General features: G+C 43.2%; 1 protein-coding gene across 1 annotated transcript; it reads left to right on the plus strand.

Moving 5' to 3' along the window:
- Positions 1 to 15,864: 15,864 nt before the first annotated feature.
- LOC143925336 (olfactory receptor 11A1-like) lies at positions 15,865 to 18,466 on the plus strand. The gene is made up of 2 exons (XM_077449911.1): positions 15,865 to 16,060; positions 17,505 to 18,466. Exons 1-2 carry the CDS (start codon positions 15,931 to 15,933, stop codon positions 18,464 to 18,466), a joined length of 1,092 nt encoding a protein of 363 aa, XP_077306037.1. The 5' UTR covers positions 15,865 to 15,930.
- Positions 18,467 to 19,460: the final 994 nt, after the last annotated feature.

Consider the following 19,460-nt stretch of genomic DNA (forward strand, 5'->3'; position numbering starts at 1 on the left):
TCTACTATCCTCAGTTTTATTGAGCAAAGAATACAATAATTCTTCATGCTCTTTTATTTAGGAGGATTGTTCCTTTACCGTCTGTCTATATCTATCAAGTTCATGTCTCTAGACATCTGTTGTGTATTCCAGATGTTTTATCCTGCTCTCCAGTTCAGCTATCCTCTGCCACAAGTCCTCCAGCATGGAATGGTATTCCATTGTCTCAGGCTCACTGGTACTATGTGCATCCAGACCTCCATCTTGTTCATTCTCCATATCTTCACTGGTCCATTTCTTGGCTCCTTGTCATTTTCTGAGAGGCCCTTGTAACCCTTCTGATTTCTCCTGATCTTGAAGTTTCTTCTGAATGTTTTGGATCTCAACACAAAGCTGCATTATCACCATCTCCTTTTCCCATATTATCTCCTCCAGCTTTCCTGCTCAATGTCTCCTGATCTTGAGGTTTCTCCCGTAGGTTTTAGATCTCAACACAAAGCTGCATTATTGCCTTCTCCTTTTCTTGTATTATCTCCTCTAGCGTTCCAGCTGGATGTTCTAGTCTGTCTCTTCTTCCTTCTTGTGGTTTGACAACCAGTCTATCTCTGTTGTCCTTCAGTATCTCTATGAATGTGTCTTTCTCCTCTATTGTCCTCTGCTTCTCCTCTATTTCCCTTTGTAGACGATACACTTCCTTTCTCAGGTTGAGTATTACAATATCTTTTTCTTTAAGCTCTTCTGCTTGTGTGTGAGTTTTACTTAAAGTGGAAGTAAACTCCCCTATCGTTTTCAGACAAGGAAGCTGCCATCTTTGCCTCCGTTTAATCTTCAACTGCTATGGTGCTGCACATGTGATTCGTTATGACACCAGTCATTGGATAGTTTGATAGTTTGGCTGAGAGCACAGCCAATGTGCAGTTAGCATTCCCGGCATGCCTTTTTTTTTAAACTGTTTAAATCCATGGGTTTACTTCCACTTTAACAGTTCTTGGATTTCACTTTGCGGGTTCTGTACTGCTCTTTGGAAATGCCGACACGAGTCATTAAATTCACTGAGCCGTGCAAAAAATGCTGAACCCGTTGCATTCAGCACTCTTAGCTGATTGTCCATCCAACTAGCTGTGTCTGTGGTATCATCAGATATAATGACTAAAAATGTGCATTCGTTTTGGTCCGAATGCATTTTTGTCCGAATTTCGGGTATTTTCTTTATTGTTTTAACAAATGATAACGAATGTGCAGAATCCAAAAACCAAAAGATCCAACATAAACAAATGCTTTATTTCCATTTTCGTTGCGACAACAGTTCAATATAGATGGGAGATTCGACATGACACTGACAACAGCGATCTGTGTCCATCGAACCTGTGGTTGAATGTGCCTAACCTTAGCTCTATTAGTCCAAGATTATTCTACATAGAGAGAAAAGATTTGATATAGAGAGAAAAGATTCGCCATAGAGAGAAAAGATTTGACATTATAGAGACAATAGCAAAAAAGGTTGAATGTGACTAACCTAACTCTATTAGTCCAAGATTATTCTACATAGAGAGAAAAGATTTGATATAGAGAGAAAAGATTCGACATAGAGAGAAAAGATTCAACATTATAGAGACAATAGCAAAAAAGGTCGAATGTGTCTAATCTAACTCTATTAGTCCAAGATTATTCAACATAGAGAGAAAAGATTCAGCATGAAGATTGGACGAAGCAGTCGCCGTGAGCGGACATTAATGGTCAAGTGCTCCGCCCATAGGCTATAGAAGAATCCTAATGTTGGTTGACTAGTAATAATAATTAATAAATATAATTATCACTAGTGTCATACAACATTAGAATTCTACTATAGCTTGTAGGTGGAACATTCGACCGGAAATGTATGATTGCGGCGTCGTACAGTTTACCTGCTCCGTTGACTCTTCTTAGAACATTCGACAGACACCATAAGCCTTCAATGACAGATTCAACCTTAATTATTTTGGATTTTCGGACAAATTGTATTTTTTAACAAAACAAAATAAATAAAAACTAATTTCGGGAGCTACTAAATAAATGTATTTTTCGGAAGAAAACGAAATTCCGAAACAAAATATTTCAGCGTGCGCATGTCTAATATTGACAGCTTCTAACAATAATTCCTTGAATTCCTGCTCCTCAAAACTGTTTTCTCCATTGAAGAAGAAGATGATTCATGGTCATGAGCACATGGATTGTAATTAGGGCGCTTTTGGGAAGTATAGATATCCAAGGAGAGTGAAGCTGTGTCAAATTTTGATCCAGGTGGTTTGTATCCGGTGGTTTCTCTTAAATGGTAAAGGGGCGGAGCCATCATTATCATCATCATTATCAGTTATCAGAATTGACTCATTAGAAGTGTTCTGTGATGGTTGTGGGAGTTGTTCCACTTCTTCTTGTGCTCCTATATACTGCAATGAAGATAGAGGACTGGTCTTCATAGAACAGCTTTCATTAACAGCGCCAACTAAACTTGAGAAAATAAAAAGAAAAAGGGGAAACTGGATAACAAAAAATGTAAACTTCAAAAAGGAAATGCTTTGTATGCTTAGGACATAATTGAAAGATTTGAACAGCCCTGATATTTTCACATGTCTGATGATGCATGAATTTTGTATACATTCATCTGTTTAAAATATATCAAGATAATCCACAAATCTATGGATCTTATCAAAACTGACCCAACATTCTATGAATTTTGCTTTTTTTTGTAACATAGATTATTGACACCTCAATTTTCTACCATTCTTATATAATTCATAGTGTAAAAAAAAATTCCAATACTTCATTTTGGAATGTCCCTTCAAACCTCGACACACCGATCCAACACAGCCAACAATCTTACATTTATTTACAATTGTAACCTTCCGCACCTTTACTCCATACGTATCAAGTAAAGGTGCGAAAGATTACAATTGTAAGTAAATGTAAGATTGTTGGCTGTGTCGGATCGGTGTGTTGAGGTTTGAAGGGAAATTCCAAAATGAAGTATTGCAAGACAAATTCCTTAAAGTAATCGTAAAGGGTATTACGCTATGTGAGTCTACTTGGTTTTTGGGTTACCTGCCATACATTTGAACCTGTGGATCACCCTTTGAGTTGGCCATATTTCCAGGTATCAGTCGGCTGCAAGTTGTGACCTATCCATTGAAGTTAAGGAGGTTCCTGTGTGCCATTATTATCCCAGGCTGGGGTTACAGCTATCCGCGCAGTGTGGTCCTTTGTAATAATGGACCATGGGGTTCCGGTAAGCAGCAGTGTGTTCATGTGGTGGAGTTTTTTTCTTTTTCACATATCAGTTTGTGTGGAAGTCACCTTATAAAAAAATCACAGATATATATAATGACTTTCTTGATATTTATAATTTTTGAAACTATCATCAGTTTGGACTGCTTATAAATATGTCACTTTATTTAATTTATGATACAATTTCTTTTTCTTGATATGTTTTGTATTGTTGTAGTACAAATTCACAATCAGTTGTAGTACTAATTCATAATTAGTGTTTTTGGATTAATTTTGGTAAGACGTCTACCAGTTTTGGTATAACACTGTGTGGTCAAATTTTTTAGCGCAGCTCCTTTTTTTTTTTCGTTTTGCATTATCCATACATAATGGTCAGCATGTTTGAAGTGCATCGTGGGTGACGACCATTGCTGCCGCCATAAAAAACATTAAAGACAAAAACATAGATGAGAAAGGACAGAAAGTGTGTTACAATAGGTGAAAAAAAAAGGAAAAAAATAAACAAAACCTGTCCCCACATTACTTTTTTTGTGGGCAATAGATGTCTTTAATCTTCCCAGCCAAATGATAGCCCAAGCTGTCATGCATCCACCCACCCCTAGCCATTTCTTTGTCACGCTGCTTTCTCCTCCTATCAGCATCTCCATTGTTAGGACATGAGCATAGCTGGTGCCTCTGTGACTGAAGATGCCAATTTTATTGCCGTGTCACGAGGTACAGTAGCAAAGGTTATGGGAACCCACACCAAATTTTTTGGAGTGGAGTTCCCCTTAAAATCTATATAAGACCCACAGGGCCTGGTATTGACTGGGGGGGGGGAGGTAGGCGAATCCATGCTTTATTTTTTTTTATTAATTCTGTTATAGGGTTCCCCTCAACCACTTCACTATACACATAATACACTGTATTATATACTGTACACTGCCTGCGCTGTCTCTCTCTCTCTCTCTCTCTCTCTCTCTCTCTCTCTCTCTCTCTCTATATATATATATATATATATATATATATATATATATATATATATACTAGACTGCCTACACTGTATATATGGTCTACACTACATTCACTACTCTATCTATCTATCTATCTATCTATCTATCTATCTATCTATCTATCTATCTATACTGCCTGCACGCCACTAACTAACCTGCTTCTAGCTAACGTTCTCTCAATGATATTGATACCACTATATACGACTGTCGTTTAAGCAGCATTATATAGTGAGGGGTGTGGACTTAGACCCCTGAGCCATGATTGGCTAAAGGCACCCTGCCTTTGGCCAATCATGGCTCTCACAGAAAAGCTCACCGTGATTAGCCAAAGCATGAAGGTCAGGTGCATGCTTTGGCCGATCATCAGAGGGAACTGATAGATGGCACTGATAGATGGCACTGATAAGGAAGCACTGACAGGATTCACTGATGGGCACTGATTGGCATTACTGGTGGGCACTGGCAGGCATCGCTGATGGGGCTGCATTGATAATCTTTTCACTGATTATCAGTGCAGTTCCCCCCTGTCAGGAAAGCCACCTATCGTCTCTTCTCTACTAACGCTGTGTCAGAATGACAAGAAGAATGCCGATAACTGGCACTGCCTATTTACACTGTGATCAGCTGTGGTTGGACACAGCTGATCACATGGTAAAGAGCCTACCTCATAGGCTCTTTATCGTGATTGGAGATGAGGTGTGTCTGAGTGTCACTCCACACCCCCGATCGTCGCGCTGTGCGCCTCCAAGGGTGCGCACGTGCGGCTTCTTCTGAAGGATATCATATGTTGTCCAGTCAGAACAGGAAAGCCACCGCTCGCCCATCATTTTGAGAATTTTCCAGATGGGAAGTGGTTAAGGATGGAAACTTGGGGGTCATTCTACTGCAAAGCCCATCATCCCTTGATGGAGATATGGAAATATGTGTTGGCTACTTTGATTCAAAGCTTCAACCCTTTTTAAGGCCTGCATTTACCTGGTGATATGGAAGATATCCACAACTATCGTGACAAAATCTTTCCAAAGTGATGAGAATCGCCTCTCAGACAGTCGGCACTGGAACTGGCATCCCGACTGTAAGATTTCCTCTCTGTTCCCGTTCTGCTGACAACTCAAAATTTGTTTCAATTTTTTATATTTTGTAGCTACCAATATTTTTAAATATTCAGGGACTACTTACTTATGCACAAAACTAAGATTTACAATCTCAAATAGACATGTGCATGCCAGAAATGTTCGTTTAGTTTAGCTTCAGATGCATCTGTTCATTGAAGAATTTTATTTCATCATATTCATTATGTTGGACCAATTTGTTTTTAAAATTAATTTCGTACCTTTGGCATTCCTTTTGTATATTCCTTGGTCTGGGTGGGTTTGAAAGATTTTACAGTTTTTTTGGAAGATTGCTATATATAATATATTTTATATATTATCGTATTGGATAGATTCAGATCAGAAGGATTCAATATTTTCCGATGCTAGTCCAACCCACCAAGAGAAATGGCAGGTGGGCAGGTCTGATGACATACACTATATTGCCAGAAGTATTGGGACACCTACCTTTACACGCACATGAACTTTAATGGCATCCCAGTCTTAGTCCGTAGGGTTCAATATTGAGTTGGCCCACCCTTTGCAGCTATAACAGCTTCAACTCTTCTGGGAAGGCTGTCCACAAGGTTTAGGAGTGTGTCTATGGGAATGTTTGACCGTTGTTCCAGAAGAACATTTGTAAGGTCAGGCACTAATGTTGGATGAGAAGGCCTGGCTCGCAGTCTCCACTCAAATTCATTCTAAAGGTGTTCTATCAGCTTAGGATCAGGACTCAGGCCAGTCAAGTTATTCCATCCCAAACTTACTCACCCATGTCTTTATGGACCTTGCTTTGTGCACTGGTGGGCAGTCATGTTGGAACAGGAAGGGGCCGTCCCCAAACTGTTCCCACAAAGTTGGGAGCATGAAATTGTCCAAAATGTCTTGGTATGCTGACATCTTAAGAGTTCCCTTCACTGGAACTAAGGAGCAAAGCCCAACCCCTGAATAAAAAACCCTACACCATAATCCCCCCTCCTCCAAACTTTACACTTGGCACAATACAGTCAGGCAACTACCGTTCTCTTGGCACCAACCAAAAACCAGATGCGTCCATCAGATTGCCAGTAGGGATGAGCTTCGTGTTCGAGTCGAACACACGTTCAACTCGAACATTGGCTGTTTGTCCGTTTGGCGAATTCAAAACGTTATGGGCCATTCGCGCCAAATTCGTGTGGCGCTCATGCCCCACAATGCACTGCGCCATCGCAGTGCATTGCTGGCTCATGATTGGCCAAGCATGCACTGTGACCCCGCATGCTTGGCCAATCACAGCGCCGGCAGCGAGGAGAGCCATGATTGGCCACAGGCAGGATGCCTGTGGCCAATCATAGCTCAGGCTGTGTAGTACACGCCCCACACTATATAAGGCCGCCAGCGCGGCGGCCTTGTGTAGTGTGTTGGCGTCTGTAGGAGTTAGTGGGTGTTCTCTGTACCTTCAACACAGTATACACTGATCGTTATCGGCCGATTTTGCGTTCTTGCTCTTCTGTAGTGGTTGTTGTCTGCGTGGCCTGACCGCAGTATACACCGCTATATCCACCTATATAGCTAGCTATATTTCTCTTTTTTAATAGAGCTTGCAGTCAGTTGTAGGAGATTGTGCGTTCTGTCTGCGTGCTCTGAACCCAGTATACACCGCTATATCCACCTATATAGCTAGCTATCTTGCTCTTTTTAAATAGAGCTTGCAGTCAGTTGTAGGAGATTGTGTGTGCTGTCTGCGTGCTCTGAACCCAGTATACACCGCTATATCCACCTATATAGCTAGCTATCTTGCTCTTTTTAAATAGAGCTTGCAGTCAGTTGTAGGAGATTGTGCGTGCTGTCTGCGTGCTCTGAATCCAGTATACACCGCTATATCCACCTATAAAGCTAGCTATCTTGCTCTTTTTAAATAGAGCTTGCAGTCAGTTGTAGGAGATTGTGCGTGCTGTCTGCGTGCTCTGAACCCAATATACACCGCTATATCCACCTATATAGCTAGCTATCTTGCTCTTTTTTAATAGAGCTAGCAGTCAGTTGTAGGAGATTGTGCGTGCTGTCTGCGTGCCCTGAACCCAGTATACACCGCTATATCCACCTATATAGCTAACTATCTTGCTCTTTTTAAATAGAGCTTGCAGTCAGTTGTAGGAGATTCTCCGTGCCCTGAACCCAGTATACACCGCTATATCCACCTATACAGCTAGCTATATTTCTCTTTTTTAATAGAGCTTGCAGTCAGTTGTAGGAGATTGTGCGTGCTGTCTGCGTGCCCTGAACCCAGTATACACCGCTATATCCACCTATATAGCTAACTATCTTGCTCTTTTTAAATAGAGCTTGCAGTCAGTTGTAGGAGATTGTGCATGCTGTCTGCATGCTCTGAACCCAGTATACACTGCTATATCCACCTATATAGCTAATTATCTTGCTCTTTTTAAATAGAGCTTGCAGTCAATTGTAGGAGATTGTGCGTGCTGTCTGCGTGCCCTGACCACAGTATACACCGTTATATCCACCTACATAGCTCTTCTCTAATTGAGCCATCTGCCATCTGCAGGAGTTAGTGGGTGTTGTGTGTGCCTCCAGCACAATATACACTACCCAATTGCTGGTTTTCCCATCTCCCTTCGGGCCATTACCATGTCTGGAAGGCCATCAAGGAGAGGCAGACAGGCGCGAGCCGATAAAAGAGGGCAAGCAAGCTCTGTGTCTAGAGACAACAGTGCTGGTCGTGGACATGATGCATCGTCATCATCAGCACGTGGCCATGGGACACGCTTGTCCTTCTTTTCGGCAGCTGGACATGTTGAGCCGCAACATGCCAACGACTTGGTAGAGTGGATGACCAAGCCCTCTTCATCCTCCTCATCCTCTGTCACCCAGGCTCAGGGTACTAGCAAGGCAGCTGCCAATGCATCGTCTTCCCTCCTCTCAATATCATCATCAGTGACTCCTTCCCTAGACCCACCACGTCCTCCTGAGGAGTCTCCTGAACTCTTTGAGCACAGTGTGGGGTACATGCTCCAGGAGGATGCCCAGTGTTTTGTAGGCTCTGTTGATGATACTCAGCTAGAGGAAGGCAGTAGCGTAAATGCAGAGAGAGGGGATGCTGAAGAAGGACAGCAATCTGGCAGTCATGTTCCACAAGCTGCAGCATACTGCCAGGTTTGCTCCAGCGATGAAGAGGGAGGGGATGATGAGGGCACTGACTCCACGTGGGTGCCTGGTAGGAGAGAGGAGGAGGAGAGACCAGCTTAGGGGCAGCACACAGACTGAATCACACAGCAGAGCTCCGCCTGTGCAAGGTGCTGCCTCTGCGCGTTATTCTAAAAGTTCTTAGGTGTGGGCCTTTTTTGAGACGAGTGCATAAGATCGCACCACTGCTATTTGCAACATATGTCTCAAGCGTATCTCGCGTGGCCAAAACATCAGCCGCTTGGGCACCACATGCTTGACCAGACATATGTTGGCCTGCCATGCAGCTCGTTGGCAAGCGTACCTCAAAGACCCACACCAAAGAACAAAGCGGACCCCTCCTTACTCCTCATCAGCTGGGATCTGCAACCCCACCAGACCTTCAGTCCTCTCTAAAACCTGCTCTGAGAGGAATGAAGGTGTAGAATTAGGTGTGTCACAGCGAAGTGCTTCCAGGCACTCTGCTAGCAGTACACCCACGTCCGATTATAGCAGGCAAATGTCCCTGCCCCAGCTGCTGGACCGGCGAAAGAAGCTCACTCCCAGCCATCCACATGCCCAGCGGTTGAATGCTAGCTTGGCTAAATTGCTAGCACTTCAACTGCTGCCTTTTCAGTTGGTAGACTTGGCCCCCTTCTGTGAGTTTGTACAATGTGCGGTTCCTCAGTGGCAGGTCCCCAAACGCCACTTTTTATCACGGAAGGCGATTCCGGCTCTCTACCGGCATGTGGAAGGCAATGTCCTTGCCTCGCTGGACAGGGCGGTCAGTGGTAAGGTGCATATTACTGCTGACTCATGGTCCAGCAGGCATGGACAGGGATGTTACCTGTCTTTCACGGCCCATTGGGTCACTCTTCTGGCAGCTGGGAAGGATGCAGGACAAGGTGCAGTAGTGTTGGAGGTTGTTCCGCCACCACGCCTCCAAAATGCTACTATTGGTTGTGACACACATCTCTCCTCCACCCCCTCCTCTTCTTCTTCCTCCATGGCCTCTTCCAGTGCTATGTCCTCAGAACCAGCGGTGCTCCGTAGGCGTTCCAGGGGCTACGCAAATACGCAGGCAAAACAATGCCATGCCATGCTTGCACTGGTTTGTTTGGGGGACAGGAGCCACACTGGGGCGGATGTTTTGTCAGCTCTGCAGGGGCAGGCCGAGAGGTGGTTGACGCCACGCCAGCTTAAGCCAGGAATGGTGGTTTGCGACAATGGCACCAACCTCCTCTCCGCCCTCCGACAGGGACAACTGACCCATGTGCCCTGTGTGGCTCACGTCCTTAACCTGGTGGTACAGCGGTTCTTGGGCAGGTACCCAGGCTTACAGGATGTCCTGAAGCAGGCCAGGAAAGTCTGTGTGTATTTCCGCTGATCATTTAATGCCTGTGCTCGGCTGGCTGAGCTTCAAAAGGAGTTGAACCTGCCCAAGAACCGCCTTATTTTTTTTTTAAATCATCTTTATTATTTTCCTTATGTAAAATTCAACAAACAATTACATTCAATCCTAAGGCATTGAGGATTAAACAAGTCCTTCAATGTCTTCACATTTACATACATACTTATCCATAACATATCTATAACAGTACTAGATGGTGGCCTGGGAGGAGGGGGGGGTTACTGGAGGAGAGACATCCTGTGAGAGAGAAAAAAAAAAAAGGGGGGGAATAAAATTTGCCCCCTGTGTTATTTCCCTTCTTTATGTGCTTTTATTATGCCCTTGTGATTCCTTTGCTTCTTAAAAAAAAAAAAAATAGTGTTTATCTTTTCTCTATATTTATTGGCCTTTGACCAATTTTTAAACATTAGTCATTATTACGTGATTTTGTTCCATTTGTGTCCTTACTTTGGTGTGTTACTTATATTTTTGTGCTTAAGAAGATCCTTAGCCTTCCTTTATGATTTCTAAAAATTGTGTTATTTATTTTTGTGTCCCCACCAATGGTTATCTCTCCTCCTCCCCCTTCCCCCAAGCCCCTCCTCTAATAACATTTCCATCACTTATTCACTTCCCATATACCTTAAAACACACTACAAAAAAACAAAAAAAAACAAATACACAAAAAAAAAAAAAATTAAAGGTTGTGGTTCGGTTCTCATTTCTTTCTCTTTCTTCTTTCCTTCTCCCCTCCCTTCCCCTTTACCCTTTCTATGATGCACCTTTGGAGGACACGAGCTTACGCAGCAGCTTCTCGATTTTTCTTTCCCTTCCTTCCTCCCTCTCCCTTTAGGGACCTCTGGGAGGTTCAGGAGGGATTATCAGAATTCTTTATCTGGTATATCTTACTCTTTCTCTATCTCTCGGGAATAGTGCTTCCAGCCTGCCCATATGTTTTTATATTTTTCTTGTTGATTTTTTATATCGTATATCCATTTTTCAGCCTCCATTATTTTATCTACCTCTCTCTTCCATTCCAATAAGGTGGGACATGCTATCTGCCTCCAATACCTAGGTATTAATACAAGAAATGTCATATAAGTTTATAGCCAGATGGTACCGAACCCCAGCCAGAATAGCAGAGATATATCCAACAGCAGATGGGCATTGCTGGAGAGGATGTAAAGATAAGGGGACATACCTTCATATATGGTGGAATTGCCCAAAAATTAGGATATTTTGGGAGGGAGTGGCAATTTGGATAGGGAGGATAACAGCAAAACCTATAGAAATGACACCCCTACAATATCTGTTTCACGGGACAGAGGGATCTATCAAATCATACAAAAAAGGAGTCACACCACATCTGCTGAATGCAGCAAAAAGAACCGCCTTATATGTGACATGCCTACCAGGTGGAACTCAACGTTGGCCGCTGCACACGCAGCAGAGGGCCATCAATAAGTACCTGTGCGACTACGGCATCAGGACAGGGTCAGGGGAGCTCGTTTTTTTCTCACCACGCCAGTGGGGCATGATCAGGGATGCATGCACTGTCCTGTCACTGTTTGAGGAGGCCACAAGGATGGTGAGCAGTGACAGTGCATGCACCTCTTGGAGCATACGCTGCTTGGAATAATGGGCAGGGTACTTGAGGCAGAACAGAGGCAGGAAGAGGAGGACTTCCCTGCCTCTCAAGGCCCCCTTTATCCAGACAGTGTTCCTGCTGTCCCACCCATCACACAGGAAGAGGATGAGGAGGAGGAGGAGGAGGAGGAGGATTATTGTGTCAGCATGGAGGTAGAGGCTGGCACTCAGCAGCAGCAGCAGTCTTGTAGGGATGATTTACTGTCCCAAGAAACCAGTGGACTTGTACGTGGCTGGGAGGAGGTAGCTGCGGATCATGTTGTCCTTAGTGACCCAGAGGACTCCGGACCGAATGCCTCAGCTAACCTACGCTGCATGGCCTCCCTGATCCTGCAAAGCCTGTGGAAGGATCCTCGTATTCTTCGGATCAAGGAGAGGGACCATTACTGGCTGGCCACTCTCCTTGATCCACGGTACAAGGGTAAGGTTGCCGACCTTAGCTTGCCGTTGCAGAGGGAGCAGAGGATGAGACAACTCCGGGAGGCCTTGCAGAAAGGTCTGTGCAACGCGTTCCCAGAGACTGGGAGGTTACAAACTCCTGGTCCTGGACAACGTGTTGCTGAGGCATCGGTCAGAAGGAGCGGTGGAGAAGGTGGCTGTCTAACCGATGCGTTCAGACAATTTTTTAGTCCGCAGCCCCAAGGTATGATCGGTTCCAGCAACCATCGCCAGCGTCTGATTTACATGGTGCAGGAATACCTAAGGGCAAGGTCAAACTTGGACACCTTCCCCACCGAAAATCCTCTGGCTTAAGGTCTGGGTCTTGAGGATGGATCACTGGCCAGAGCTTGCACAGTATGCAATTGAGCTGCTGGCCTGTCCTGCATCCAGCGTTCTTTCGGAACACACCTTCAGTGCTGCTGGTGGTTTGTTACCGATCACAGGGTGCGCCTGTCCACCGACTCAGTTGATCGACTGACCTTCATCAAGATGAATCAGTCTTGGATCACCCACAGCTACCAAGCACCTGAAGCTGATGTAACCAAATAATTTTTTTGAACTATCACTTCCCTTCAAGACTGCCTATGCTGATTCTGAGTGACTGTCCTGTTATGTTGATTGTCTATCCTCTTCCTCCTCCGCTGATATGTTGGAAGAACATTTTTGGTTCTGGGTGATGCCACTAGCCCAATTTTTCAGCCCCTGTTTAACAGGGGCATTTAATTACAATTTTTGATGCAATGCTTTGCAGCAGGGCTCATTCCTACACCACAACTAGAGTATATGGGAGAGGTTGCAGTGTCGTGGCACCAGCACTAGTGCCTAAGGCCTAATTTTTCAGCCCCTGTTTAATAGGGGCGTTTAATTACAATTTTTGATGCAATTCTTTGTAGCAGGGCTCATTCCTACACCACAACTAGAGTATATGGGAGAGGTTGCAGTGTCGTGGCACCAGCACCAGTGCCTAAGGCCCAATTTTTCAGCCCTTGTTTAACAGGGGCGTTTAATTACAATTTGTGATGCAATTCTTTGTAGCAGGGCTCATTCCTGCACCACAACTAGAGTATATGGGAGAGGTTGCAGTGATGTGGCACCAGCACCAGTGCCTAAGGCCCAATTTTTCAGCCCCTGTTTAACAGGGGCGTTTAATTAAAATTTTTGATGCAATGCTTTGTAGCAGGGCTCATTCCTACACCACAACTAGAGTATATGGGAGAGGTTGCAGTGTCGTGGCACCAGCACTAGTGCCTAAGGCCTAATTTTTCAGCCCCTGTTTAATAGGGGCGTTTAATTACAATTTTTGATGCAATTCTTTGTAGCAGGGCTCATTCCTACACCACAACTAGAGTATATGGGAGAGGTTGCAGTGTCGTGGCACCAGCACCAGTGCCTAAGGCCCAATTTTTCAGCCCTTGTTTAACAGGGGCGTTTAATTACAATTTGTGATGCAATTCTTTGTAGCAGGGCTCATTCCTGCACCACAACTAGAGTATATGGGAGAGGTTGCAGTGTTGTGGCACCAGCACCAGTGCCTAAGGCCCAATTTTTCAGCCCCTGTTTAACAGGGGCGTTTAATTAAAATTTTTGATGCAATGCTTTGTAGCAGGGCTCATTCCTACACCACAACTAGAGTATATGGGAGAGGTTGCAGTGTCGTGGCACCAGCACCAGTGCCTAAGGCCCAATTTTTCAGCCCTTGTTTAACAGGGGCGTTTAATTACAATTTGTGATGCAATTCTTTGTAGCAGGGCTCATTCCTGCACCACAACTAGAGTATATGGGAGAGGTTGCAGTGTTGTGGCACCAGCACCAGTGCCTAAGGCCCAATTTTTCAGCCCCTGTTTAACAGGGGCGTTTAATTAAAATTTTTGATGCAATGCTTTGCAACCGGGCTCATTCCTGCACTACAACTAGAGTATACGGGAGAGGTTGCAGTGTTGTGGCACCAGCACCAGTGCCTAAGGCCCAATTTTTCAGCCCCTGTTTAACAGGGGCATGTAATTACAATTCTTGATATAATATTTCACAGCAGGGCCCGTTCCTGTGCCCACCTAGAGTAACTGTGAGGACTTATAGTGTTGTGGCACCAGTACCAGCACCACAACCACCAAAGGCCCAATTTTTCTACCACTGTTCAACAATGGCATGTAATTACAATTCTTGATATAATTGTTCACAGCAGGGCGCTCCAGTGCCCACCAAGAGTCACTTTGAGAGCTTACAATCCTGTGGCAACACCAACACCTTGTTCCGCCATTTCTGCAGAGCATATAGGGCAGGCCCCGACTTTCAAACATCCAACTAACAAACGTCTCCTACTTGCAAACGGAAGGAGACAACAGGAAGTGAGATTAAAAAAGACGGACGGCAAAACAAATTATACAGGGGTGATAACCCTTCCCTATGTTTTCCAAAAAGCTTAAAAATAGATTTTTTGACTGGAGCTACACTTTAAAAATGTACCAGTTGAAAATTACAAACAGATTCTACTTAACACAACAAACCTACACAGTCCCTGTCTTGTTTGCACCACCTGTATACTGCTGTTCTGAGTATATAGGGCCTGGGGGCCACACGCATTTCCTTTTTTTAATATGGGTACGGGGTTCCCCTTAATATCCGTACAAGACCCAAAGGGGCTGGTAATGGGCAGGGAGGGCTACCCATGCCATTTTTCTCAATGATTTTCATATTGCAGGAACCAGATATAACATTAAAACCACAAGCAGTTTTAAATGACGTTATTTCCGTTAAATGTCATTTTGTGCAGGGACTGTTCTAAACACAGGAAACACGTGGCACTTCACAGGCATACTACAGATACCCCCCAGGCACTATATTTAAAGGAATATTTCACTTTTTTTTTTCACTTTAATCGTCATTAAAATCAGTGCTCCCACCAAAACGCCCATTTTTAAAAACATTTTAGGCATTGACCCATGTCCCCTGGGGCAGGAGCCAGGTCCCCAAACCATTTTTAGGACAGTATCTTGCATATTAGCCATTAAAATTAGCACTTTTAATTTCGAACGTTCGAGTCCCATAGACTTCAAAGGGGTTCTAAAGTTCGTACGAATTTTCGGTCCGTTCGAAAGTTCTGGTGCGAACCGAACCGGGGGGGTGTTCGGCTCATCCCTAATTGCCAGACAGAGAAGCGTGATTCATCACTCCAGAGAACACATCTCCATAACTCTAGAGTCCAGTGCCGGCATGCTTTGCACCACTGCAACCAATGCTTTGCATTGCACTTGGTGATGTAAGGCTTGGATGCAGCTTGCTCGGCCATGGAAACCCATTCCATGAAGCTCTCTACGCACTGTGGTTATGCTAAACTGAAGTCCACTCGGAGTTTGGAGGTCTGTAGCTATTGACTCTGCAGACAGTTGGTGGCTTCCGAGCACTATGGGATTCAGCATGTTTTGACCCCCGTTCTGTCATTTTTAATGTGGACCACCACTTTGTGTTTGAGTTGCTGCTGTTCTCAGTTACTTCCACTTTTTTATAATACCACTAACAGCTGACCATGGAATATTAAGTAGCAAGGAAAGGAGCGACCCATTCTTTTACAAATGGTTGTTGAAGCCGTCTGCATGCCGAGGTGCTTGATTTGATACACCTGTGGCCATGGAGGTGATTGGACCACCTGAATCCAATGATTTGGAGGGGTGTCCCAATACTTTTAGCAATATTGTGTACATATTGTATCATAGTAATGCAATAGATACTATGTTCTCTCTTTTCCTTTCATTTAGATATTTTATCTTTATTGGATTAATTATTATCTCCCCAAATACCTATTAGAAGATGTCTTTCTGAGGGATCTGGAGTGAAATACACACGGGAAATTTCTGTTGATTATTCTGGAGATAATTTACATCAGCTCCCTGAGTCATTCCACACACCTTGAAGGTATATCTACCGGACGTGGTATATCTACCAGACTTCAGACGTGCATTTTATTCCCTAAATGGGAATTATCTGCTACAAGAAAAAAAAAATACATTTTCAGCATATTGAAGAACACAATATTCTCATCCATGTGAAAATTGTATCTTTTATTTATTTTACTTCCCAGCTTCTTAATTATACTGTTGTTGGTTAGTGTTTTATACATCTGATCCATTAAATGTATATATTTTTTCTTAAATGTATATAACTAACTGTTTTTTCATAGATGGTAATTTTAACAGTTCTCACATTGTTCATTCCTAACGTCTATTATTGGGGTTCCGTGTGCCTGTGTGTGAATGTGTTTTATGGTTATATATGTGATATTATCCCACAATTCATTTCATTTTTATTTATTTATTTATTTTTTTATTTATTTTTTTAATTTTTGAATTCTTACTTCAAAAGCATTAGAGTTCTGGGGGTCCCAACAACTTACAATGTTGCAGTTCAGACCTAAAGTGTGTGTCGAGGAAAAAAAAAAAAATCTTTAACCCTTCAAATGCTCTGCAATACAAAAAAAAATATCTCTTGCTCTTCCAGACATGCACTCAGCTGACAACAGTATTTTTGTGACTGAAATCGCAAGCAACAGTCCAACCAGCCCTGTCTGGATTTTTTCCCCATTAGAACATTTTTGGATTAGACGCGGTCACTATTTTCACTACGCATGGGAATATGGTATGGCGATCTGTCCCCTTGGATTGGGCGTGCCATCCTGCCTCAGCCCTGGTTGGACAAATTGCATCTGAGGGTCCACCCCCCCCCCCCCTATATCAGCCAAGCATGGTTATACAGCTTACTTGTGAGTACAGACCTCCTGTCCAGTACCTTTTCTCTCCCTTTTTAGGGATATATGTCATAATAACGCATAATCTCTGTGCATTTACATTTATAATATTGCACCCAACTCCTGATAAGTGGTCAAAAGTCATGAAATGCGTAGAGTTTCCCAGGTTGCCTTTGACAAGTCTGGCAGACCATTTATCATTTTATATGAATTGGCCAATTACTTTCTTTATATTTTTGCATATTTTCTGTATTTATTTTCTATTTGGAATCATGTCTATGTATAGATTTGGACAGAAAACAGTGTAGCGCTAATGAATCAATTAATTCATTAATTCATTAGCGCTACACTATTTTCTGTCCATTTTCACTAGACTTTGTTTGTTTGAGTGTTAGCAGCTGAGATTTAAATAATTTTTTTTTTTTATTTATTTATTTATTTATTTTTGGCTTTAGCGCAGTGTTTTCCCCCCTTTTTTTTTATCCTTTTCCTGTATTTATAGATTTTACATGTTTATGTCAGCTCTTTTGCTTTAAGTTTTTTTCATAACCATTAGAATAGATGATGTATTTCATGAATTGTTCCTATGTATTCAACGAATAAATTACATTTATATACCTACAATATCTAATAGCAATGACATCCCTCATTTAAAGTCCCACTTTTTTCTTCCCTGTTTTTATAGATGTACATTGGGGAGGGACGTCTGTCCTTGTGGTTGTGCCAGGTCACATTCTCTCTATTGCTCAAATTAGTAATAACTAAGTTTGAGTAAAATGTGTTTTTTTTTTTATTTATTGAAGACATGGAAGAATTTGGACTCCAACGCTTGCCGTACAATCAGAACAAGTCATTGGCTATTAAGTTCTTTGTTGTGGGGTTCAGGATCCGCCAAAGCTACAGACTGACCCTCTTCCACTTGTTCACGGTCACCTACGCTATTACTGTAACTTGCAACCTCTTGATCATCTTGTTGGTGTTTTTCTCAAACCTTTCTGGTTCTCCTATGTATGTGCTCCTCTCCAGTCTGTCACTGTCTGAGATCTTGCTCACCACCACCACTGTTCCCTCCATGCTCCACATCTTACTTAGAAACGGCACTTATTTTTCTCTTATTGGCTGTCTCACACAGTTTTTCTTATATGGTGTGTTTCTTACCACAGAATGTTTTCTCCTCGCAGCAATGTCCTATGATAGGTTTCTGGCCATCTGCAAACCTCTTCATTACACAATGATTATGGGTTCTGGATTGTGTATTTGTCTGATCGTTGTCTGCTGGGCCACGTCAACCCTGGTTATGTCCATTGCTTTAAGTTTTGTGACAACTTTGAGTTTTTGTAGAGACAATATTATTGACCATTTGTATTGTGACCTTATTCCAATATTGAAGCTGTCTTGCTCTGACACTTCCACTGTAGAATTGGCTATGTCTTCTCTTTCACCTGCACCCACTTTGTTCCCTCTCCTTGTGATCATTTCTACTTATGGGTTCATCATCAGAGCCATCACTAGGATCTCATCATCCAAGGGAAAAAAGAAAGCCTTCTCCACCTGTAGCTCCCACCTGGGAGTCGTGTCTACATACTATACCACCATAATGTTGGCCTATATGGTTCCTACTGGTCATTCTGTGATAATGAACAAAAGTCTATCACTGCTTTATATGGTTATCACCCCACTAGTGAACCCCTTTATTTACACCCTGAGAAACCAAGAGATCAATGCAGCTATAAGACAAATCTTGACATCCATATCCGGACCCTAAATGTTGTTAATCAATTTAAAGGGAAATTAGATCAACGCTTATCGAAAGGATAAGTTCACCTTTTTTGCAACATGTTAAATGTTACACCCATGAAAAAAAGTCAATGAAAAAAAGAACATTTGTTGTTGTTTGGTATATTAAAGCGGAGGTCCACCCTAAAGTGGACCTTCTGCTCATTGGAATCCTCCGCCCCTCCGGCGCCACAATTGGCACCTTTCAGGGGGGAGGGGGGTGCAGGTACCTGTACAGTACAGGTATTTGCACCCACTTCCGGCGTAGATTCTGCAGAAGGTACGCCCCTTTCCGCAGCATCTACACCCCTTTCCGAAAGTCCCCCGCTACCTGCTGGGAAACACAGGGATCCCAGAGACAGCGGGGGCCATCCTTATTGCGCAGCGCGACTCGTGCATGCGCAGTAGGGAACCGGGAAATGAAGCCGAAAGGCTCCACTTCCTGATTCCCATACCCAAGATGGCGGCGGCAGCACCCGAGAGACGATCGAGAGATAGGCTTCGGGTGCCGATATAGCGGGCGCGCTGGGCGGGTAAGTGTCACTATTTTAAAAGTCAGCAGCTGCAATATTTGTAGCTGCTGGCTTTTAAAAAAAACAAAAATGGCGGACTCCCAGTGGACTCCCGCTTTCAAAATAAAAAGTTTGTAAAAAACATCATTTTTAAATGAGCAGTTATTCAGTGATGCTTAAAATGAAACAAACACAATTCCTTTAAATAGAGTGCCTGGGGGGTCCCCTTAGTCTGCCTGTAACGTGGCACATCTGTACTGTGTATTGAACTTGCTGCAGCAAAACTGACATTTATAAAGGCAAAAAATGAAATTTTCCCTGCAAGCTTTCTATATTTAGTAAACAACGGCTTGGAGAACCAGTCTGTATGATGAGGCCACTATGTAGTGCACAGGGAACAAGGTTAGAGATTTTTGGGATAAAGTCTGGTGTCTCTTTTGCAGACTTTGGATTGAAGTAACCGGTGCAGAA

The sequence above is a fragment of the Lithobates pipiens genome, unplaced genomic scaffold (assembly GCF_037356315.1).
Source record: "Lithobates pipiens isolate NorthernLeopardFrog02 unplaced genomic scaffold, aLitPip1_a1.2 Scaffold_22, whole genome shotgun sequence".
Lineage (NCBI taxonomy): Eukaryota > Metazoa > Chordata > Amphibia > Anura > Ranidae > Lithobates > Lithobates pipiens.